At 40.5% G+C, this 25,594-nt stretch overlaps 1 protein-coding gene across 1 annotated transcript in view; it reads left to right on the top strand.

Annotated features, from left to right (window-relative positions):
- ANO6 (anoctamin 6) overlaps positions 1–25,594 on the top strand; it is an 81,460-nt gene that overhangs the window by 25,513 nt on the left and 30,353 nt on the right. Inside the window, exons 4-8 of the mRNA XM_075857033.1 lie at positions 11,619–11,684; positions 13,381–13,659; positions 19,383–19,496; positions 20,183–20,298; positions 23,317–23,451. Of these exons, the coding sequence (XP_075713148.1) occupies positions 11,619–11,684; positions 13,381–13,659; positions 19,383–19,496; positions 20,183–20,298; positions 23,317–23,451 (710 nt within the window). The remainder of the gene's footprint in view (positions 1–11,618; positions 11,685–13,380; positions 13,660–19,382; positions 19,497–20,182; positions 20,299–23,316; positions 23,452–25,594) is intronic.

Genomic DNA, 25,594 nt, shown 5'->3' with positions numbered 1-25,594 from the left:
TACCATTGATTTCAATGGGAGGCGGAGGCGGATTTCTCCCGCGAGCGGTAAAACAGTCTCGCTGGAGAAAGAAGGGACATGCCCTGTCTTCGGGCATTTACGCCTCTGACCTCCCATTGACATCAATGGGAGGCAGAGAAAGCGTATTTGGTGGCGTTTTTCGCCCACCTCCATTGAGCGCCGCTGGCATAAAACTGCATGCAGGCAGAGGAAAATCTGCCTCAAACTTCCAAACAGAATTTTGAGGCAGATTTTCCACCTGCAAAAAACTCTGTGTGAACCCAGCCTTCGAGATCGCAGCAAATAGCATTTCTACTGCATAAGATGAATCGTGATTTTGAGTACAGGGAAAATTGCTCACTTTTGCATAAAGGAAATCTGATCTAGCCTAATTTTAAGGAGGAGATTGTAATCCTGTTTCTACTTTACTAACGTTTTAGAAATCCTTCCAGTTATGTTTTAGCTCCTGATTACTAGCAACATAAAAACCAAAGCAGTGGTGGTGAACTCTATGGACCTTACTACATAAAAGGAAAAGCCCCCACAACCTTTTAATCTTCAAGATGTAACTTGTCCAGGCACAGATTTACCCTGTAAAAATCTGCTTTCTCACAAGTCAAGATGTGGTTGTGAACTGTGAATATATTTAGCTTTAATTATAACCTGGTTCTTCTGTTGTGGTGTAGAGCAGAATACCTCGGAGAGTTTTGTTGCTGTAGCTTAGTGTCTCTGTAGTATAATTAAGCTGGCCAATGGGTTGTAGCTTTTCTACTAAGTGAAGCAAAACAATCCTCTTGTTACTATCTCTGTATTGTGGCTTTTAGATATACGTGTAATAAGCTTAAAGCGTCCTTTTCTTTTGTTAGATAGAAATCATCTTAAGCAAAGTATAACAGATTTTCTGCTATATTTTAAACTGAGCGCAGGACGGCATATGCAAGTTTTTGTGGATCACGGTACCAGCAATGGAATCCACTATGATCAGCTTGTTCCCTGGGGCCCTCAATTTGAAAGAGTTATCCCAATTGGAAGAACCCCTTTTTAAATTTACAATTAGTGTAAACTTTTCAGAAGCTTTTTTTTTTTTCTCTTTCTCTTTGAGACTACATTATTTTGTCTCTGTAACTAAATGACACTGGTAAGTGTTGGGCTCCGTTCACATCGGCATTGGTTTTCTGTTATTCTATTTAGTCATAGGAATAGTGTTACAAGAAAAACGGAAGCACCGGATCCGTCGCATGTCTGAAATGACGCCTGACAGAACCTATTGACTGTGTTCCATCAGGTTTCCGTCATTTTGCCAGACAAAATAGTGCTGCATGCTGTGCTATTTTGTTCAGCAAAAATGAAGCAATCTGCGACAGGGGCCCCTATCGGAACCCCTGAAATAGATGTGAACAGAGCCTTATTTAACATTATTAAAATGATCCTGTTCGCACACAATGAATAGGAGCATTCTGTTATGTAAAAAAGAAGGTACGTTTATATATAACAATTAGTTGAAATCGTTAAACGATTAATTATGTTTTATGTCTGCATATTCACTTGCAGCGCCAATACAGTATGGTAGATATATGCCAAAGGAGGACTATTATAATGGGGATGAGCCGCAATACCAGCCACAGCCCATGCACAAAAGTGGCACTTTTCTGAGGGGAGAAAAACAGACCCTTTTTTCTGATTCTAGACAAACTTTTTAGTTTCATAAAATTTTGTTGTGAGATATTCCAACTAAAATCCAGCACCGTGAATATGAAGCAAAAGTAAATGCATCATAATACAATTGCATAAGGCCACAAATTGGATTATGACAAATGTGACACACCAATGGCAATCTCATATTGAGAGTTGCCTATTGATGATGATGATGATGGTGGAAAATTCAATGGATTAGTTGCCCGATAGCCTCTAATTGCATTGTTGTATTTTCATTGGGCTCAAAAGAGAATATTAAATCAATCCAATCTTTGACTACCTTGAAGCATAAGGAAGGTGATTTCCACCTGGTGGCTATGTGGATTCTGATAGCCTGTGTGAGCAATTGAATAAGATGATGAGTTTTGTCAACGCCTGGTAGCTTGTCACCCAGAAGCATTGCTGTAGGAGACGGTGGGATACGTTTATTGAAGGGGGAGGATGTCCGAGGTCTGCCAATGTCCATTTGCCATTAAAGAAAGCAAAGTTGGTCCGTACATCCAAACAAAATGAAAATAAATGTGCAGGTGCACATATGCTGTGTGACTGCATACAATGCAATAGACATATGAAACACAGAATTTAAAGACTATTTTAAATTGCAATTTAAAATCTATATATTTTTTGCGTAGGTCTTCGCGCTCGTGCTGTTCCATTATTTTTTGTAATGCCCATTTCCCATTGCTTCATAGTCTTTAATTTAACATGATGTGGGAGTGGGGGCATTAAGGGAAGCGTAAGCCCTTGTTCATACGAGCTGTCGAATTAAGCTCGGATTCCAAGCCTTATTCCTGAAAGAACCATTTGCATTTCGGCAGCAATTTTATTTTAAACACGATTCACATCCAGGAAAAATCAGCGCAGTATAATGAACATGCTGCTGATTTTAAGATGTGGGTTCGCTGGCCAATTCGCAGCAGAAATCCGAGTTTCAGCTGAAGATTACTGCCGTGGATTATTTACAAAATACATGGCAGATTTGCTTATGGCAAATCAGTATGGTATGAACATAGGCTAAAGCTTGGAAATTATACCTCGACCCAAATAGGTAATTTTTACAAACTAGTTTTAACAGAGTAGAAGTGGTAGAGGATGTGCCCATATGTTGGTTGTAGAGGAAATTATGTATTTGGTGCAATTCAAATGTTTCTCCAGGAGGATGATTGTCCAGACAGCCCTTTTTTAAAGTGGATTTCCAGTCATGAGATTACATGTATTTTTCATGTCCGTACCTCAGTTATGCTTATCTGCTATTTATTTTTCTCTTGCTGCTTGGCTACTTTTTAGCTCTGCTCCATTATGTGATCTGTGACTACAGTATCTACAGGGAGTCGGAGGTAGTCTGAAATCCATTTACTGTCTGATCATTGGTTCAGGCTGCTGCTCTCTTCTTCCCCACTGTAGATCTGCCTCTTCAGCTGCTGTCTGTAAACACAAGTTCATAAAGCTCACCAGGAGGTCTGTGCGTGGAGAGTCGATTTCCATTTCAGCCAGGGCAGAATAATTATGAAGTACAGACTACAAAACCACCAGTGAGAAAAAGATGAAGATCCGGTAACTGCCCACATAAACTGAGCCAAACAAGCCTGAATAAGGGAGAGCCCGGAGAGTCCGATTTCCAACAAAAAAATATGTTGGAACACTTAAAAGGGTTTATCCAGGGACCAAAAATTGCTTTGGATTTATATTTTATGTGAAAATCAGTTGCTTATTAACGTACTTTCATTTTTAATTCTGCACTAAATCGTGCAGTTCAAACACGGTAAATTGGTGCGGAAGTCCTGCAGTTTTCGTATTGACGCACAGATACGGCCCAGCCTGACTGAGGGCTTGCTTTCTATGCTGTTTGTGTTGCCATGTTATCAAGCACATGAATGCAAGGGGCTGGCACATAGCTGGAGTCCCCGAGCAAACCGCTCTGCCCGGGACTCCAGCACTGCTTCCGACGTCACTGTCCATAAATGGACAGAGACGTCAGGAGTTCCCTATCGCTGGAGTCCCCGAGCAGAGCCATCTTCTGATGCTGTGGCCAGGGACTCATGCACTCATGCACTCCTCCTGACGTCACTGTCCATATATGGACAGTGACGTCTGCAGCAGTGCTAGAGTCCCCAAACAGAGCATCAGCAGGAGCAGTGCTGGAGTTCCGGCAGAGCGCTAGCTGATGCTCTGCTCGAGGACTCCAGTCCCTTGCAGTCATTCGCTTGATAATACGGCAAAACACACGGCACAGGAAGCAATCAGTCAGTCACGTGGGGCTGTGTCTGTGCATCATCATTATTAGGAAAATTTAAAGAGGCTCTGTCACCACATTATAAGTGGCCTATCTTGTACATAATGTGATCGGCACTGTAATGTAGATTACAGCAGTTTTTTTTTAATTTAGAAAAACTATCATTTTTGACGGAGTTATGACCTATATTAGCTTTATGCTAATGAGTTTCTCAATGGACAACCGGGCGTGTTTTTACTATATGGCCAAGTGGGTGTTGTGGAGAGAAGTGTATGACGCTGACCAATCAGCGTCATACACTTCTCTCCATTCATTTATACAGCACATAGCGATATAGCTATATCGCTATGTGCAGCCACATAAACACACTGTAACGTTACTGCAGTGTCCTGACAGTGAATATACATTACCTCCAGCCAGGACGTGATGTGTATTCAGAATCCTGACCACTTCTCTGTGATTTACAGCATAGCAGGTGTAGTCTCGCGAGATTAAGTCGTAAACTGTCATTTACAGCGAGATCTCGCTGTGCTGTAGTCTCACACAGACGCTACAGAAGTGGTCAGGATTCTGAATACACATCACGTCCTGGCTGGAGGTAATGTATATTCCTTATCCGGACACTGCAGTAACGTTAGTGTGTTTATGTGGCTGCACATAGCGATATAGCTATATCGCTATGTGCTGTATAAATGAATGGGGAGAAGTGTATGACACTTGATTGGTCAGCGTCATACACTTCTATCCACAACGCCCACTTGGCCATATAGTAAAACACGCCCAGTTGTCCATTGAGAAACTCATTAGCATAAAGCTAATATAGGTCATAACTGTCAAAAATTTATAGTTTTTCTAAATAAAAAAGCACTGTTGTAATCTACATTACAGTGCCGATCACATTATGTACAAGATAGGCCACTTATAATGTAGTGACAGAGCCTCTTTAAGGACTTCTGGGACCAATTCAATGGGTTTGAACTGCATTATACAGTACAGAATTTAAAAAAATAATAATACATTGGTAAGTGACTTCTTTTCACACAAAAATACATTCAAAGCAATTTTTGGTCCCCAGATGACCCCTTTAATCTCCATCATAGACTTTTATTACATTATGGTTGGGTTGCAGTGGATTGACTTACTAATGGGTAAACCGGAACAAATATTTGCCAACAGTGGGTTGTTTATTTGAGAGGAGGGAATTGTAGAAAGAGGTTGGTTGGTTAAGACAGGGCTGGACAAATCCCAGAACTCAGGTAGCCAAAAATAAATTAAATAAGTAATAATGGCACTTTTGGGTTATTTTCCAATGATGTCTATGTAGGTTCTTATTGAAAGTCGGCTCCATTGTTGACACGTAAAATATATGTTCAATTAGTCATACCCTGAAAATTTGTCAACCCTAGTTTACCAAGCTGGTTATGTTGAGTAAATGCAAATTTGTTACTGCAAAGTCCTACCGTTCCCTGCACCAATGCAGAGTCAATATGTGCAATGAATACTAATTTTGAAGCGGTCAGCCACAATGATTATGCAGTATGTTTAGCTGTAAGGTGTGTGTATGTGCTCTCTTACGTCAATGTCTTCTGCCATTTGCAACACAGTGCTTCTATGAAAATCGGGCAAAACTGGTCTGTCTAGCTTTTGGAATGCTACTGTGTACATGGTAGATCTATAAACAAATTTTGTTTTTGAAGTTAGATTTTTGGCAGAGTTTTAATTCACATGAAAAATAAGAATAGTTTCGCACAATGCTTTATTTATTTTTTTTGTAGCTTTTTTTTTAAAAAATTTTTTTGTTTAGCCCAAAAACTCTGTGGATAGATTTTTAGCTGAAAGTTTATAGTGAAATATAGAACGCACCATAAACAATGATTGTTTTTTTTTGTTTTTTTTTTGTTTTGTGAGGGTTTTCCTGGCCCTTCGGTGCGTTTTTTCGGGTCAATGGCATTTTATTCTGAAAAATGCAGCATGCTGTAGGTATTGTCTTTTTTTATTTTCCTCTGCCATTTTTCTCCATAGGCTTCTCTATAGGGTTTAAAAAAATGCCTGAAAAAAAGCATATTATTCGTATAATAAATAGAAAAAAACCACCACACAAGAAAGCATTAAAAAATTCCTATTTAAAAAAAATAATTTGTCTGAAGGAAGGAATTCTAATGGTGGCCATGCACAACTGTGGGAAGACGAGCAGTGTATAGGAGACAACATAGCAGCTTCTCTCTGCCCACTAGGGGATAACTGACCATTAGAGAGAGAGCATACATATGGGAGAACTGCTGGAAAAATGTTGTATACGTCATATAATGGCTAAGGAAAGTGATATTCCTTATGTACACACGACCGCTTATTTGTGGAAAAGTCACCTGAAACTAGGGCTGGGCAACTAATCTAAAAATAATCGAAATTCAGCTCAATTGATCAACATCCTGTTGCGAATTTCTTCTTTTTTTTATCAATTATTTTCTCCTTGTGTATCATCATTATTATTATTAGTAGTAGTCTTTATTTATATAGCTCCAACATATTCCGCAGCACTTTACAATTCAGGGGGTACATTGTACAGACAATATGAGACATTACATAGTGACAAAACTCCTTTACAATTCATACAAGAGGAGTGAGGACCCTGCTCGCAAGAGCTTACAATCTATGTGGAAATAAGGGAGAGACCAAATGTGAAAAACTCTTGTTAAAGAGGCTCTGTCACCACATTATATGTGCCCTATCTATTACATAATGTAGTCTGTGCTGTAATGTAGATCACAGCAGGGGTTTTTATTTAGAAAAATGATAAATTTTGACAGCGTTATGACCTATTTTAGATTTATGCTAATGACTTTCTTAATAGACAACTGGGTGTGTTTTTTTTTACTTTTTGACCAAGTGGGCGTTGTGGAGAGAAGTGTGGGACGCTGACCAATCAGCGTCATACACTTCTCTCCATTCATGTACTCCGACATCGTGATCTTGCGAGGTCATGAAGTGCTGTCACTTACTCACCCATTAACGTTACTGAAGTGCCTTGAGAGTGAATAGACATCGCTTCCAGCCAGGATGTGATGTCTATTCACAATCCCCATACTTAGGTAACGTTTATGTGGGACTTAAAGACAGCAAGCGTGATCTTGCGAGTTAATGCTGTAAATGACCGCACAGCGTGATCTCTATGTGCTGTACTGTAAGTCCCACACAAACGTTACCGAAGTGTCGGCATTGTGAATAGACATCGCGTGGTCTACAGTGTCAAAGGCTGCAGAGAGAACCAGAAGATTCAGAGTATTTGCCATTAGATTTAGCCGCCATTAAATTTAGCCCTCGAGATCATTTGAGACTTTAAGGGCAGTTGTGGGGTGCAGAGTGTGGAAATCAGATTGTAATGGGTCAAGAATGGAGTAAGCAGAGAGATAGCAGATAAGGCGAGAGTAGACCAAGCGTTCCAGGAGTTTGGAGATGAAGGGGAGATTAGAGGCTGGTTGATGGCAAGGCTGGATGGGTCAAGAGTTGTTTTTTTTTCAGTAATGGGTTTATAATGGAATGTTTAAAAGAGGAGGGAAAGGTTCCAGAAGAAAGAGCGGTTAAAATTTTTAGTCAGGTGACTAGTGAGAGCTGGGGAGAGGGACTCTAGGTGTGAGGGGACAGGATCACTAGGTCAGGTAGTAGGACGGGAAGAAGAGGAGCCTAGAAACTTCTTCTGTTATTGGTTCAAATGCTGAAAGTGAAGAGGAAGTGCGGGAGGGAAGGGGATAGATGTTAGGGGACTGGGAGATAATATTATGCCGGATGTTGTCAATTTTAACTTTAAAATAAGTGGCCAGGTCTTCAGCACTGAGATCTGTGATTGGCGTCTGCACTTTAGGACTAAGGAGGGAATGAAAAGTATCAGAGGCGTTTTGGATTATTAGATAGTGTGGAGATGAGAAATGAAATAGACTTGTTTGGCTCTGTGAAGGGCAGAGTGGTAAGTTCTCAGCATAAATGTGTAATGAAGGAAGTCTGCTGACCAGTGCGATTTTTCTCCACACCGCTGAAGAAAGTGGGATTGAGGTGTGTGCCATGGTTGTGGATGTCTTTGCCGGGTGGTTCGGAGTGTAGGCGGGGCTGCTTCATCCAAAGCGTTTTTCAGAGTGTTATGTTTGGCGGCCAGATTTGGACAGGAGAGGGAAGAGATGGGGGACAATGTGAACTGTAGACTGTATGAGTTGCTGAGTGCTAATGGCATGTAGATTTCTGTATGTCTGATGGGTAGGCATGTTTTTAGGTGGCAGAGCGTTTGTTATAGTAAAGGAGAGAAGGTTGTGATCAGAGAGCGGGAGAGGAAAATTAGTATCTGCATTTTCAGGACGAAGATACAGTTGAAACCCATTGTAGAGCAGGGGACCGTAATGTCAGTGACACCAGTCACTGTGTCGATGGACGTGAGACTGTGACCTCATCGCGCCTGTCTGCGCCGAGCTGCACAGACCGGAGGAGCAGAAGGATCTCCTCCACTCGTCATTGGAACGGGGTTAGGCAAGTATGTATATTATTTTTATCCGGCACTATTGGGGGCAGCAGTGAGAGCATTATACAGCGTGGGGGCAGCTATGGGGGACTATATATACTGTGTGACGGCAGCTATCGAGGCATTATACTTCGTAAAAGTCAGCTATGGTGTCATTATACTGTAGGGTGGGAAGTTATGGGGCATTATACTGTGTGGGGGCAGCTATGGGGGCATTATACTGTGGAGGCGGTTATAGGGGCATTATACTATGTGGGGGCAGCTATGGGGCATTATACTGTGTGAGGAGCACTATGAGGGCAATATACTGGATGGGGACATTGTCAGGGGGTATATTATATACAGCAGGTTCAGGGGATAAATATGAGTTCAATGGCATAGCGTGCAAATAGGGGACGTGGCATGCAAAAAGGGGTTTGGCCTTAATTGTTCAATAATCGTTATCGAGGTTACATTATCGGGAATTTGATTTAGGTCATAATTGCCCAGTCTTACCTGAAACGAATTGTTCATTGTGTTCAGTTAATTCTTCAGGTGATCATAACACGTTCTATGTACGGGGCAAGCTTTTTGACGACTAATTTTTGCATAACTGACATTTTTGAGCCCCTTTCATCTGCTGGGAACACCTACATCTGTTTGACTTCCCCTTGTAGAATATATAGACTAATTTTTTCCTCTGTGGAATCCACTCTTTTAAAATATATAAAAAAAATGGATCAATTGTTCCGTGCATACATTAAACTGCACGAAGGGTTAGTTAATAAGCTATATTAAGTTGTGTGCGCACAAGCGCGTATTCCATATTAGGGTGTCCTACAATGAATTATTGTTGGATTTTGCTTGATGTCAAGTGAAAACTGTGCCGTGGGGCGAGTGGTAGACTTTTGTTTAAGGAACAAGTCTTTCTTCTCTTGTTCAAGTAACTTTTTCGCCTTATTGGATGAATGTTGAATTCATCAAACAAAGTTCGGTGTTTCTGAATGTGGATCCGGCACTGTCCGTCTATAACTGGTGTAAGTGACGGATGCCTCAAAGGCTGTGCAGAAGCCTGAGCAAGTGGTCTGACACACCTTCATTGTAGATGATGACTGTATGGCTGACTGCAGTGACACTGACACAGCGCCATAGTGGCCATTCACATCTGCAACTATAAAATGTTTTCATACTTACTGAAATGTCAAATTCTGTTACTAAGCACACCTTTATTTTTGTTTATTGTGTTACAGTGAAACTGAGAAACAATACATTTCTGGTACATACCTTCCCATATGACTAATTTTTCACCGTTCACCACTTATTCATCAGTTACATTTGCCTGGACTAAAAAATAACTATGGCAGGTTCGCATGACAAGTTGTTACAAATATACATTTAAACATTTCCAAAAATAAATTCATGCCATAAGAGGGGTGAATACTTCCAAATAACATCCTAAAAAAATAGAAATGCTGCTTTACAGCTCCATTGTAAAAACAGATGTTTTTTCCTAGACCTCTCGTGGACATGCTGCTGTTTAGAATGAAGAAAGGGGAGGGGAACCTCACATGGTCTGCAAAGTGTGCAATGTTAATGGGGTTTTGTAAAAACATCTGGTTAAAAAAAAAAAGCTTAGGCTATGTTAACATGTGCGTTCGTTTATTTGTTCTGTCATAGGACCGGAAGAACTAGAAAAAATAAATAAAAATAAAAAACCGGCAGTGCTGCATCAATCAGATGATGGACACTAATGCCTCATGTACACGACCGCTGTGTGCCGCTTGGGCTGTTTTTGACTGTATCAGAGTGGCACCCGACAGTCTTCACGGACCCATTCACTTTAACAGGTCTGTGAAAAATTGTCTGAGTCTCCGATCTGAGGAAAGATAGAACATGTCCTAGCTTTTCCTCGGATTACTGACTTTACTCGGACGGCACACACGGTCCTGTGCATGAGGCGTAAAGGCGCCAGACAGAACCCATTGATTTGAGTTCTCATGGGTTTCCGTGATTTTGCCGGACAAAACCACTGAATGCTGTACTATTTTGTCTTGGATTTTGTGACAAAATCGAGCCTCGTACACCACTTCGAACCGAGCCTCGTACGCAGATGTGAACATAGACTTACTTGTGAACATGTCATAAACATTTGTAAGGAGTTTTAAAACCATATACATCAAACTAGTAATGTGTGTATACATGGCAGCTATCAATCACCGGTGAGAGGGTGGGGGGGAGCGCTATTGGCCAACCAGCACAATATATATTTTTGTATCTTCTGCCATTTGGGCTTATAGTAGACCAGACCTGTCCCCATTATATGCTACCCTTAAATAGGGCAGCATTGTATCGTGACAGGTCCACTTTAATGTATTTTTTTTTTTTTTCAGCGACATTTTCTTCCATTGCACTTTTTGTAATTGCTGATCTGAATTGGTTGTGACTGTCACATTAAAAATAAGAATAAAAAAAAAAGTCGACATAAAATATGACTGTATGAATAGTTGCATTAAAATACATTCGGTCTGACACTGAACTTTTCATATACCAAATATATGAAATGTGCTTGAGTGAGGCTTTAGGATACTAGTTTACATGCAGTTTTTGTTTTTAGTTTTTTTTTTTTGCCGGTTTTAAGCCAAAACCAGGAGTGGTTCATAAAGAGAGAAAATATAAAGGACAGATAGTCCTTTGTTGTTTTTTGTGGGTGTTTTTTTTTGGTTTTTTATTTTTATATTTTAATCCACTCCTGATTTTGTCTTAAAGCTGAATAAAACCTTCACGTGGACAACACCTTTAGGCCGGATTTTAGACCGCTGTAAACTGAGCACATTTTTGCATCCATCTTATGGCCACAACAGCCAGGCCAGCAGCAATTTTACTTCTTACATCACCATAGAGCCCTAGGGGTCCAGGCCATTTGTTGCAATCATAATACAGGTGCTAAAATGCAGCCGTATTACAACCATGTTTGTTCGGCCTTGTATATAGGAATTAGAAACTGCTTTTCTTTTAGTACACTATTGGCCAATTTTCTATCAATGCTATGTATAATAATGTTGTTCTTATTTTATTATAAGATCTCTAATAATGTTTATAAAAAACATTAAAAATATAGTCAGGCTAAAATGATAGCTCCATAATTGTGTATAACCTGGTGGTGGTTCTCTTGTAATGAAATTCTTCTTTCTGATGTCGTTTTTGCAGAAAAAGCGACAGGCCTACGAGTCCAATCTTATGAGAAATGGCTTACAGCTGGAGGCAACAAGATCTGTAAGTTTCTAAATTCCTGCTATTTTCTGCATTTCATGCATTAACTATCTGTTATCAAGGGTGTTTTTTTTGTCAGGGCACTATGCTAAAAGCCATTTAATGTGCCTTTGGAAAATATAAAAACATGAAGTTGCCATTTGTGGATAATGACATTAGGTAGAAAATTGAAATTCCTATGTAGTTGATACATTCATAATTCTGTTGCATTGCAGTTAGATATTTAAAGACATCCACACATCAAACTTAGACATTTATGCCATATTCTGTGGATATGCCATACATGTCTAATAGATGCACCCCGCACCTATCTCTGGAATGGGGGTCCTCTGACGCCCATCCCGTGTCTTTCATCCAGCCAGAGAATGAAGGGAGAGGTGGCCGTGCATGCACTCGACTTTCTCCATTCACTTTTATTTGGGAGTTAAAGGGGTTTTACCACAATTAACATTTTTCAGCTATCCACAAGATAGGTTTAATGTATGATCACTATGGCCTCACCCCTGGGACACTAATCAATATCTAGAATGGGGGGTCCCGACCCACATTTCTCCTCATTCTATGATCACAGTGAGGAAGATTTTGAATGGAGTGGCGGTTGCGCATGTCCACTGCCCGCTCTATTCAATGTCTATGGTTCTGACTGAGACAGCCAAGCGCTACACTTGGCTGCCTCCGTGGGCCCCATAGACATAAAATAGATATGCACCACACGTGTTCGATCGCCACTCCGTTCAAGATCGTGATTGTGCAGTAAGGAGGAACAGGGTTCAGGACCCCCATTTGAGAGATCCATAGGGTCCTAGTGGTGAGGCCCTCAGCAAGAATACATTTATTGCCTATCCTGTGGATAGGTGATAAATATTAATAGTGGGGAAAACTCATCGCAGGGCCCACTTGCTCAACTGTTTCCGTAACTCCCCTAAAAATGAATGTAGAGCAGTGCACATGCATGTCCACCTCTCAATTCATTCTCTGCTTAGATGCTGTGGCCGGCAGCTCTCTTCATTTGAAGCTCCTTCCATTCAACCAGCCAGATATTTACCCTGCAATGGTCACTGCAGGAAAAATTAAGTTTGCATCGTGGACATACACTGAAAAGTTGCAACTTCATAATATAGTATGTATTTCAATTTCTCACCATTTTCAAAATGTCTGCTTGTTGTCTGGAAATGGAGACATACGTTGTTTACATCCAAAGCCTGAAAATCTGTCTTGATCATGTTTTGAGCGCTCATATGCAAATAATAAGCAGTGCACCTGTGTCATTTGGACGGGATTATCAGACCCAGGATACAACCAAGAATGTTTCTGTTGACCGAGAGCGGGAATGTGAGGAACAAAAACACAAATGGAACATTGCGGCACTTTCCATTATGCAATGCTTAAAGGTGTTGTCCCATCATAACATCCCCCTTTAGAAAATGAAGTTGTCTGCTGAATCCCCCTGTGATTAACCATGGGGGAAGTGGCGGCCAGCCAATCAAATGAATAGTTGTCAACGTTCTACATGAACAGGACGCGTTCGCCAATGTGGGAGATGCTCCTATTCAGTGGCTCTTTGCTCTGGCTCCTAGGGGGTGTCTCGCAGGGACCGCCCTCTATGACATGCATATTCCCTATTACTCCTTTTAAGCTTTATTTAGTATCTGATGCTTTGTGTTGAATAATTCCATAACTCTTATAAATTCTGGTTTAGGTTTCAAGTGACGGACTGGTGTATGTGAAGGTGCATGCCCCGTGGGAGGTCCTGTGTACATATGCAGAAGTAATGCATATTAAACTGCCTATACAGCCCAATGATCTAAGACAAAGGCATTCAGCTTTCAATTGGTTCACAAAGATTTTTAGTGTAAGTGAGGATGTGATAAAGCCAGAACAAGAGTTCTTCACTGCTCCATTTGAAAAGGATCGCTTAACTGACTTTTATATAAAGGACAAAGAGAACTTCTTCACACCAGCTACACGAAGCCGCATTGTGAGTAAACTTTAAATTGTGCTTTCAGTAATGCATGAAAACAATCTCTAATTTCTTCCGTAGTGTGTTGTTAAAGGCTATGTACAACTTTTGAAATGTGTTTTTTTTTTTTTTTTTTATAAAAATGTCCATCAGTGTGTTTGGTGCAACTTTCTAAATACTTTTTGTAAATTTTTATTTTTGTGATACAGCTGCTTTGTATCCTGTATACAGAGCAGCTGTATCGTGTGTTGAGACCTGAATCCGTCAGGTCAGCGACACTGACTGGTTGGTTCATTGTCAGCGGGTCCTGCGTGTCAGATTCACCTGTTATCGATCACCTCTAAATTATGAACTTTCATGTGATCAGTAACCGCTCAATCAGGACCCACTGGCACATAGCCTGCCAGTGACGCTGGCCTGACTACAGGTTTCAGCACTAGATACAGCTGCCCTGTATACAGTATACAAGGCAGCTGTATCTTTAAAAATAATTTTTAGTAAATGTAATGACAAAGTTGCACGAAACACACGTATTTTCACGGTTTTATTTCTTTTTTTTTAAATACGATTTCAAAGGTGAACATAGCCTTTAAGGATGGGTGTCTCTGCAACTTATGAAACGTGTGCTACTATAGATTTCTAAATATATAATTTTTAGGCTACATGCATGCTGACTTGTTTTAAACTGGATTCATACATAATAGTGAAGTGAATAACAATGTGACTTTACTCAACATTATGCAATACATATACGGTGTTATTCGGTGACAGAATAAATATATATGTATATACACCTACTGATACAAGAAAAAGTAGATGAAACTGGAATTACCTCGGTTTCTGCATTGATTGTCTATAATTGTGTTAGATAGCAATCAGACCACATTTTGTTAGTAAACAATCTAACTAAGGCTACGTTCACATCTTCGTCAGGGCTCTGTTCTCACGATCCGTTGGAACTTTCCGTCAGAACGGAGCCCTGACTGAATCAAACGGAAACCATTTCCTTTTGCATCACCATTTATTTCAATGATGACGGGTCCGGTGCAAACGGTTTCAGTTTGTCACCATTGTGCAAGGGTTCCGCCATTTTGACTGCCGTAGTCTACTACGGTATTCCGTCAAAATGACAGAACCATTGCACAAGGGAGGCAAACGGAAACCGTTTGCACCGGATTCGTCACCATTGAAAGCAATAGTGATGGAAACGGAAACCTAAGGTTTCCGTTTGTTTCAATCAGGGCTCCGTTCTGACGGAAAGCTCTGACGGAACGTCTGAACGGAGCCCTGACGCAGATGTGAATACAGCCTTATTGAGCACTTTGAGTAAACAACCACAGTGCAGGCAGAAAAAGTAAATGAACCCTTGAATTTAATAACCTCTAGATCCCAATTTAGCAGCAATTGCCTCCACTAAACATCTCCTGTAGTTGCAAAAAAGATTTGCACAATGTTGAGAAATTTTGGATTATTCCTCCCTACAAATGTGTTTCAGTTCATCAATATTTCTGGGATGCCTTGTGTACTGTACACAGCTCTGTCATGCCACAGCAAACGGTTTAGGGTTTAGGTCAGGACTCTGACTTGACCATTCCAAAATACAAATCTTGTTTTTCAACCATTCTTTAGTTGATTTACTTGTTTCTCCATGCACTCTGAATGTTTACCCAATAGGGTAGATTTATTAAAACTGCCGTTTCACACACCAGTCTTAACTTTGTTGCATCTGCTGCTTGTTTCTTATTTAGGCCTTGTTCACACAGTTTTTTTGCAGGTAGAAAATTCTGGCTGGAAAAATCAGCTGTTTTTGTTTTTTTTGTGGTTTTGCACCACAGGTGTTTTTTAGGTGCTTTTTTTTTACCACTTCGACAGGCAAAAGAGAAAAAATTGAGCGTTTTTGCCATAAAACACGTCAAACGCTGCAGCGTTTTTTTTCCGTCTCCCATTAATTTTTCAATGGGGTTTTTGAGGCGGAAAGCGTTTCAAGATAGGTGTTGTTGTCTCTTTCCCGCGAGTGCTTTTTTCAACTCGCAGGAAAAAACCTCCTCCGTCTGCCATGGGAGTCCATTTCGGATGTATTTCCGCAGCAAAAAAACAGCAAAAAAAAAATCGGTGTGAATAGGGACTAAACAGGCGCACAGCTCTTAATACGTTTGTTGCATCACCGTCGATCCGCTTGTCATTGAATGAAATCTATGCCAGCCATTATTGGGGGGGTCCACATATCCTCTTTTTGTTGTAACATGCGGCCATATAGTCATGAAAATAAAAAACACAGAAGGTGCAGCCATATCAATGGGAGCACAGCAGCAGAGGGATGATCAACAAAGGAGGTAAACCAATGTCTGTACGGCATATACTAGTCCTGCTCAATGAATTAGAAGATCATCAAAAAGTTATTTTTATTTCAGTAATTCAATTCAAAAAGTGAAACTCATATTATATAGATTCATTACACACAGAGTGATCTATTTCCTCATTTTTTTTCTTTTCATGTTGATGATTATGGGAACAGTTAATGAAAACCCAAAATTTTGTGTCTCAGAAAATTTGAATGTTTTTATATAAGCCCAATTTCAAAAATGATTTTTAATACTGAAATGTTGGCTTACTGAAAAGTATAGTGATACTGTGGTTATTACACCGGGTAATGGTACTTTTGGCAGTGTGGGCAGGTGCCAAGTCCTGCTGGAAAATGAAATCCACATCTCCATAAAGCTTGTCAGCAGAGGGAAGCATGAAGTGCTCTAAAATCTCCTGGTAGACGGCTGCGTTGACTCTGGGCTTGATATAACACAGTGGAGAAATACCAGCAGATGACATGGCTCCCCAAACCATCACTGACTGTGGAAACTCCACACTGGATGGCAAGCAACTTGGATTGATGCCTCTCCCCTCTTCATCCAGACTCTGGCAAAATTTACTTTCATCCGAAAACAGGACTTTGGACTTGCTATAACACAGTGGACCAACACTGCTACTCAGTGGTCCAGATTCAGCGCAGCCGCCTAGCAGGAAATTTTAGAGCCCTTCATGCTTCCCTCTGCTGACAAGCTTTATGGAGATGCCAAGTCCTGCTGGAAAATGAAATCAGCACCTGCCAAAAGTGCCAATACCTGGTTTAATAACCACACTATTACTGCGCTTGATTGGCCGGCAAACTCGCCTGACCTAAACCCCATAGAGAACCTATGGGGTATTGTCAAGAGGAAGATGAGACACCAGACCGAACAATGCAGACGAGCTGAAGGCCGCTATCAAAGCAACCTGTGCTTCCATAACACCTCAGCAGTGCCACAGGCTGATCACCTCCATGCCACGCCGCATTGATGCAGTAATTCATGCAAAAGGAGCCCCCATCAAGTATTCAGTGCATATACTGTACATACTTTTCAGTAGGCCAACATTTCAGTATTAAAAATCATTTTTGAAATTGGGCTTATATAATCTAATTTTCTGAGACAAAATTTTGGGTTTTCATTAACTGTTCCCATAATCATCAACATTAAGAGAAAAAAAATGCTGGAAATAGATCACTCTGTGTAATGAATGTACATAATTATGAGTTTCACTTTTTGGATTGAATTACTGAAATTAACTTTTTTAAGATATTCTAATTCATTGAGAAGGACTAGTATTGTGTAGAAGAACGGTGGCTTGCTATAAAAAGAAAATAGAAAAAGAAGAGACCGAGAAACACAAGGAGGTACTGCAAAGTTAACATCAGAACAGTACTACGAGTGCTACTTACCAATGTTCCAGGAGCGATGAGCAGTGGCTCTGCACACTAAACCAGGGAAGTAGTCTGTAGTTGCGCACCTTTAGCAGGTAGACACCCCCACACACACACACACACACACACACTTTCTGTATTCTGTCCCTGTATGTATGTGAAAAGGGATGGAATTTGGCTCAGGACAAGGGTATAAATTGCAGATTGCCCTTAGGGCGGTACCTACTGGCTAAAAGTATAGAGCGATTTTTCGGGCATAAAATTAATAAATTGGAAAAGTTTCAATTTGTTAGATGTTTAAAAGATGTTAATGTCAGGTATACTATTAGATTAGACACCGTTGCCTGAAAAGTTAGTGTCCATTTAAATGTGTTTTTAAAAAAATTTAGTCCCCCTAGTGGATTTAAAAAAATGAACGTTTGATCGCTGGTACGTTACACTGCAATACCTTTGTGTTGCATTTTGTACTGGGTTATATGTGCCGCTGGCAGGGCTTAAAGGGGTTGTGGGGGACTTTGATTTTGATGTTTAGGTCATCAATATAAGATTAGTGAGGGTCTGACTTCAGGCACCCCAAACGGTCTGATATTGATGTCTGACCCGCCCCCCAGGCCATCAATGTGAAAGTTCCAGAATACCAGATTGGGGATGGGGGGGGGGGATTGGGCCGTTTATGGGGTGAGAAAGGGTCCCCCTCTTTTTTACGACGTGGATGCAGCTAAGTGGTTCGAAGGGGACGGGATCAGAGTTATTGTCGATCCAGGCTGTTACAGTGAAGTCTGCTGTAACATATATTCGATACCCTCTGAGTATGGAGCGGGCCCGGCCCATTAACCTGCTTCATACTGTGGCGTAGCGGCCATGATGTACAGTTTCGTCTTTGGTCGTTAAGGGGTTAAAACATTTGTGTTTTTTTGGTCTTATTTTTTTCCCCCAACATTAAAAAAAAAAAATATCTTTAAATATTCCGTTCTTTACACTGGCCACTAGAGCAGTCACAATAAGCTGATGTTTTCTGTAGTTCAGTCAGTTTTGCTTTATAGACTGGAATAGGGGGAGTAAAATGTGGGAGGTATAATGACCGCTCTGTTGTAGATAAAGCAGGACAGTAAGGGTCCTCATACAGGGCCTGACATGGGCCATGTAAAGGAGCACAGATCAACACGACCGCTCGTTGATCAGTGCTCGTTTGCTCCTTTCAGAAGGAGAAATGCATGAGGACCAGTGATTTACTTCGATCGCTCGTCCCCATATATTTCTATGTCGGCAGCGCGTCTCTGTTTACACAGGGAGATGTGAGGCCGGCAACAATAAAATGTCTTGTTGCATAAACGATCAGATCAGCCGATGATCGTGTAATTAATTAAACTAAAATTAAATACTTGATGTTCCCTTTTAAATTGCTAAACCCCTTAGTACTAAGGGCGGATTTACACGAACGTGATTTGCGTCCGTGCAACCCGCGTGAATTTCACGCTTGCCGCACGGACCTATGTTAGTCTATGGGGCAGTACAGACTGTCCGTGATTTTTGCGCAGAGTGAGTCCGCTGCGTAAAACTCACGACCAGTTCTATATTTTGGAGTTTTCCGCGCATCACGCACCCATTGAAGTCACGCGCACCACACGGAAGCACTTCCGTGGAACGCGCGTTATACGCGCAACAGCAGTAAAAAAATGAATGGAAACAGAAAAGCACCACGTGCTTTTCTGTTAAACATCCAAACGGAGTGTCATAATGATGGCGGCTGCGTGAAAAGCACGCAGCCGCGCACCATATGAACATGACACACAGAGCTGTTAAGTGCCTTTTGCGCATGCAAAACGACGCGTTTTTTGCGCGCACAAACCGCACACGCTCGTGTAAATCCGCCCTAAGTGCCCATATACTTCTGCAGAGTATGTCTGTTAGTTCCTGTATTGCATGAACACAACAGTTAATACAAGACATTCATTTCTAGCAGTGTTGTTCTGGATATTTTCACAACTGTGGGATTTTATGTTTGCAGGTTCAATTCATTCTCTCTCGAGTGGAATATGCAGTAAAAGATCATGTGAAAAAATTTGGCATCAATAAATTGCTGGATTCTGGGATCTACAAGGCAGCATTTCCTCTTCATGATGTAAGAAGTTTAAAATTGGAGAATTTCTCCTAGATTTTTCTCTTCTGTTGATAGAATTTCCAGAATTGACTTTTATACTCCAAAACATATTATATGTTGATCTTGTTAAAACCATTTCAGTAAAAATAATATTTTATGCATGCAGATGTCTGTATTTTTTAATTTGGTGTTCTGGTTGAGTCTGCACAATAAAGACGGTTATTTTCATTGTGGCAAATTCAACAATTCTTACATGATCACAGGTTTTTGGATATATGTGTGACTGTGTATATATAATATGTACAAATTTTGGTTTTGTACTGACTGGTCACATGCACAGCTAGGCTCTGTGCACAGTGCGTTTTTGTCCTTTGTTTAACGTATATTCCGCAAAAATCTTCCAGCATATGCATTAAATGGCGGCTTTGACAGATCCCTAACACTGGCATCTGCCACCCATAGGCTATAATGTTATCGGTTTAACACCTTGAACGTTAAATGGATACTATTCTAGCTTATGGGTGAGGAATGCCACTGTTAGGCATCCGTCACTGACCTCTATTTAACAGATATGTTGAGAAGCTAAAATTTTCTTTCTCTCCATCCGTCAGAAACCGCAAATTGTAACGTTTGTAACGTTTCTGTTATAAATTCTCCGAGGTGTTTTCCCTCAGTAGTTGATCTGCTTTTGTTTTTTCATTTTGCAGTGTAGGTTTAATGTAAAGTCTGAAGATGCCAGATGCCTGAATGAAAGATATCTGTTATACAGAGAATGGGCCCACCCTTGGAGTTTTTACAAGTTACAGCCTTTGGACCTTGTAAGGTAGGGAAAATTGTAGAAGGATAGGAGATATGCATGCAAGATAAAAAAAAATTAATATCATAATACTTGATATCTATTTGACATAACCACAGAAGCACGACTTTGCAATATGCCAGTTGCACTAGACTGATGTGCCACTCAGGCCGTTTTTAACGGCATCCGAGTGGTACCCGATAGTTTACACCTTAGCGGGTGAAACGGGTCAGTGAAAACTGACCTGATTCTGATCCATGGAAAGATAGGCCATGTTCTATCTTTCCACGGATCACTGATGCGACTCGGCCAGCGCACACTGTATGTGCATGAGGCATTTGACAATTTAAAGACTGTAATATTAATTCACTAAACCTTGCACCGTCCGTTTTTTTGTTTTTTTTTTATTTAAAAACTTTTTTTGTCATAAAACTCGACTCCGCCTCGACATTCCACAGGGAATCCAATTTCATCAGCTGTTTTAAAGAATAAATAATAGTTTTGTTTCTACTCACCATGTTCTGGAGCTCTAAAGACTGCAACGTCTTTGCAGATTGGACGAGGAGGTTCTCCAGTGAACATCTCTGGCTTGATTGATGCCCATATTGTTCTCACCCACATGTGAACGTATTTGGTTTTTAAATAGAACGCTATTTCTAAATAGACTACTTTGTTTTTAATGTTCTACATAATCATTGGGAATAGTACGGATATTCCTTGCATCGGCAGCCATACAAAGAATACACAAATCTCATCCATCTACATCAGTTAAGACACCAGAAGGACACCTGAGAAAAAAAAATTCCTATTTTGCATGTTATCCCATATGTTTGTCTGACATCAGTGCAAAATATCAGAAACTTTGGTTTATCCAAGCACAGCACCTTGACCAATTCCTTCTATCAGTCGTCGTGCTCGGTTCCACATGCCAATTTTTTTTAAACTTCTCCAGATGACATTCAACAATTCAGGATTCTGCATGGTGTTCATTATTTTATTTATAAGTAATGTCCACATCAGTAGTCCTGTTGACCTCAACAACATCTTGAAACTCCTATTGATTTTATTAGTTGGGAAAAATGTATTCATGCAATTGTTCTAAATGAGAATGGTGCTTGTATGAACATTGGGGCAGTTTCACTAATGCGATTCTAATATTAAGGCAGTGTAAATAAACTTAGACCAGGCAGTCAGAAGATGCGCTAAATATTTCAATGTGGTACGTGCTGTATGATAAATTTTGCAAGACATGTTAGACTTTTTCTCTTCCTAATACCACCTCTTGGTTGGCTTAGTTTGAGCGGTCTTTTCTTTTTTTTTTTGCGCTAAAATTTTGTCTAAAACCGTTTATAAATGTCGCATTCTAGGGAATTTTGAATGGTAAATCTGCCTAATTTGTATTTATGGTTTACCAGCAATGATAATTTGTAGTTATTGCAATGGAAAAGCCATTTTCCTTATGCCAAAAACCACAGATTTATGAGAGGTTTCCGTCCCCTTTCTGTTTGTTTTCCACCACTTTTCCAATGTGAAATACAACTTGTGGTATACAATGTGGTGCCCACTACCCTGAAAATTCATAGTTGCAAGCCTCGCAGCTCTATGCTGGCATTCATAAACCTGCCCTATCCTCTTCCTTTTGTTCTAAATCCAACAGACCTTCTCAATGCTTAAAGGGGTTTTTCAGCCGATGAAAATTGATGGCGTATCCTCAGGATAGGCCATCAATAGCTGATGGGTCGTGGTCAGACTCCCGGGACCCCCCTGCTGATCAGCTGTTTTGGAAGGGCTGTAGCGCTCGTACGAGCGCTTCTTCCCCGTCATTTCTTCTTGCTCACTTTGAATCGTCGACACGCATTTAGCGGTAATTCAGATATTGAAGTGATAGGAGAAAAAGCTGCAATACCTGTGAATCACTGCTAATACGACCCATCAGCTATTGATGGCCTATCCTCAGGATAGGCCATCAATTTTTATCAGCTGGAAAACCCCTTTAAACATGATGTGTCTCATCGAATGCAATGCCGTGCCCAATCTCACCATATGATTTTCCTTTTTCCGCAGCTTATTATTGCATATTCTCTGGTAATTACCACAATGTTTTTAAATTGCATCTGTTAAAAAAAAAAATCATGCAAAAGTTTTTGTTTTTTTTAAATTTATTTTCAATGCCATACAGAAAAATTTCCAGTGTTCAACTTTGCTGCCTGCCTACCCTATCTTGAAGGGGACCATAGTCCTTCTGCTTTCAATGAGCCACTGTTCAAGTACTGTATGGGGATTCGACAGAATTGATTCAGTCGTCAAAGGAAAAGTTGAATACCAGTCTTATTGTACAGTTCAGACAGTCCTCTCCTTATCTTGGATTTCTTCCACTTTCACTTAATTTTGTGGCATGTTAAGTATTAATTTCTGATGTCTCATATGATATGCAAACTGTGTTTGTCACATTTATATAGAATAACTGTGTATTTTGTGCCTCTTGTGAAGGCAATCTGAGTTCATAGTTCTTTTATTTTTCATATTCGACCTTGTCCTTTAATGAAGCAAAAAGGCCACCTTTATGCCCCTGTAATCTGTAAATCTTATTACTTTCATCATATTTTAGTTATTTGGTTTATTTTATAAGCCACAAAGATACATATAGATAGGTAGATCTATAGATATAGAACTCTCCCTATCATTACTTTATTCTCTTTCACTGAAGAGATGATATCTCTCCTCACAGTTAGACCAGAGAAGTCTATATGACTTCTCTGATCAGACGTTGCAGGAAGTGATCGGCACCTTTTTGGTCATGAGATCACTCTTGCACTTCTTTGCTTCCTTTAAAAAAAAAAAAAAAAATCTGGGTTCTACCTTGATCTACCTTGATTTTGGGCTCATTATGAGGCATGTTTGTTGAGGTACTAGGTACATTATTGGCCAGAAAAAGGTTAGTAAAGATATTACTAAATTAATTAGGAGTTGCTAGGGGGAATGTGTGGTGCATCTCTGTAAGATCAATAAACTGAGAAACCATGTGCTTTTATTTTCCTTCCATAGGAAATACTATGGTGAGAAAATTGGAATTTATTTTGCTTGGCTTGGCTTCTACACACGAATGTTGCTGCTGGCAGCAATAGTTGGACTTGGCTGTTTCTTGTATGGTTATAAATCTCAGGAATCCTGCACCTGGAGGTAAGCCTTTATGAAAAAACTCTGGATTTACTGTGGAATTAGGCATCCAGTTGGTTAAAGCTTTGTAATTGCGTATCTATCCATTTTATTAGCCACAGATGTTTTTCTGTGTGGTTTTTTTTTTTTTTTTTTTCTCCAGAAATAGTTTTTATTTTATTAAACATGGACGTAGAAATTTCAGTCACTAACTAAATATAATCCGCTTCATGTATGTCTATATCATAAACTTTTATTATGCAATGGTGTCAATGTGTGTAGTTTTGTGTGTTTCGGAAAATGCTGTGAGAAATTAGGACGTTTTTATGTGTTTCTGTAGAGAATAATTCAAAATAGCAGTTTTTCTCTAGAATTTCAAATTCTAAGGCTGGGTTCACACGACCACATTAACGTCCGTAATGGACGGACGTATTTCGGCCGGAAGTCCCGGACCGAACTCAGTGCAGGGAGCCGGGCTCCTAGCATCATACTTGTGTACGATGCTAGGAGTCCCTGCCTCTCCGTGGAACTACTGTCCCGTACTGTAATAATGTTTTCAGTACGGGACAGTTGTCCTGCAGTGAGGCAGGGACTCCTAGCGTCGTACATAAGTTTGATGCCAGGAGCCCGGCTCCCTGCACGGAGTTCGGTCCGGGACTTCCGGCCGAAATACGTCCATCCATTACGGACGTTAATGTGCTCGTGTGAACCCAGCCTTACTGTATTTTATTGAAGGGGAGGAAAGGGCCTCTTCACATCAGAATTGGCTTTCCGTTCCGTCGGAGGTTTCCATAGTGGAACCCTGCAATGGAAAGCCAAACAAACCACAGCTTCCGTTTCCGTCACCATTGATATCAATGGTGACGGAAACATTGCTAATGGTTTCCGTTCGTCACCATTCCGGCAGGTTTCATTTTTAATGACGGAATCAATAGCGCAGTCGACTGCGCTATTGATTCCGTTGGAAAAACGGAAACCTGCCCGAATGGTGACGAACGGAAACCATTGGCAATGTTTCCGTCACCATTGATATCAATGGTGACAGAAACGGAAGCTGTGGTTTCAGTTTGGCTTTCCGTTGCAGGGTTCCACTATGGAAACCTCAGACAGAACCCGAGATCGGAAAGACAATTCTGATGTGAACAGGCCCAAAGTCATTTCAATCACACCTTTTACTTTATCTGAGAAATCATTTTTATATTCAACATTCCAAATGCAAATAATTCTCCTTCTAGTAATAGTCAACCCTGTTAATTTTAATCACAAAGAATTCAAATAACATTTTAGTAACAAAGAATTCAATTAGACCATAATTATATATCCTTTTTATTTGTCAGGGGCATAGCTAAAGGCTCATGGGTTCCATTGTATTGGTTCTTCTTGGGTCCCTCTAACTTCTCTTTATGGCTCCTCAGTCAGGTCCTCTTCCTGCATAACACTGGATCCTGTTCAGTGTCACAGCGGTATGTGCGCCGTGCATGCAACGTTCTGGTGTTGAACAGCCACATAACCCAGCGCTGCCCCTGTTGAGGACACGACTCAGGAGTGAGGAGGTTAAGTGTTCTGTTACTGTAGTAACAGGGGCCCGCGTAGCTTACTACACAGGCCCAAGTTGCTATAGTAACTCTGGACAGATGTGAAGTAAATGGGGGCCCCCTAGCTTCAGGTCCCGGTCGCAACTACAACCGCTGCGATCCCTGTAGGTACGCCACTGCTATTTATCATATGAATCAATGTCAGCTGCATTGTTGACATTTTTGGCACAATCTAGATACAACCCTGTTTTACTTAAAAGGCTATTGCCATCGTAGAATGTTTTGGCTTATCACTGAGATATTAAGGTAAGATTATGATCAGTAAGGGTCTGACCTTTGGCCGCTGCAGCCCCTTCATTCTAAGGATCCTGGGTGTCCCGGCAGTTGGACCCACATCGATCAGTAAGTGGGGACGTATACTAGCGATATGCAATTACTTATTATAGTGGAGGAACATCTTTAACTTTAATATTTATGGCATTAAGACTTCCCGGGCTTTGTGCCCTATGATAGACGTTCATACTTTTATTATGTACACCCACTGTGTGACATAAACTTGTAAAATGATGTCTGCACAATAGCTTCTTTTCACAGATCAGGTTATTGCATATACATATTGGGCAGTACATTGG

The sequence above is a fragment of the Rhinoderma darwinii genome, chromosome 3 (genome assembly GCF_050947455.1).
Source record: "Rhinoderma darwinii isolate aRhiDar2 chromosome 3, aRhiDar2.hap1, whole genome shotgun sequence".
In the NCBI taxonomy this organism is placed as follows: Eukaryota; Metazoa; Chordata; class Amphibia; order Anura; family Rhinodermatidae; genus Rhinoderma; species Rhinoderma darwinii.
The sequence above is the reverse complement of the archived record's forward strand: the minus strand, read 5'-3'. Positions and strand labels throughout refer to the sequence as shown.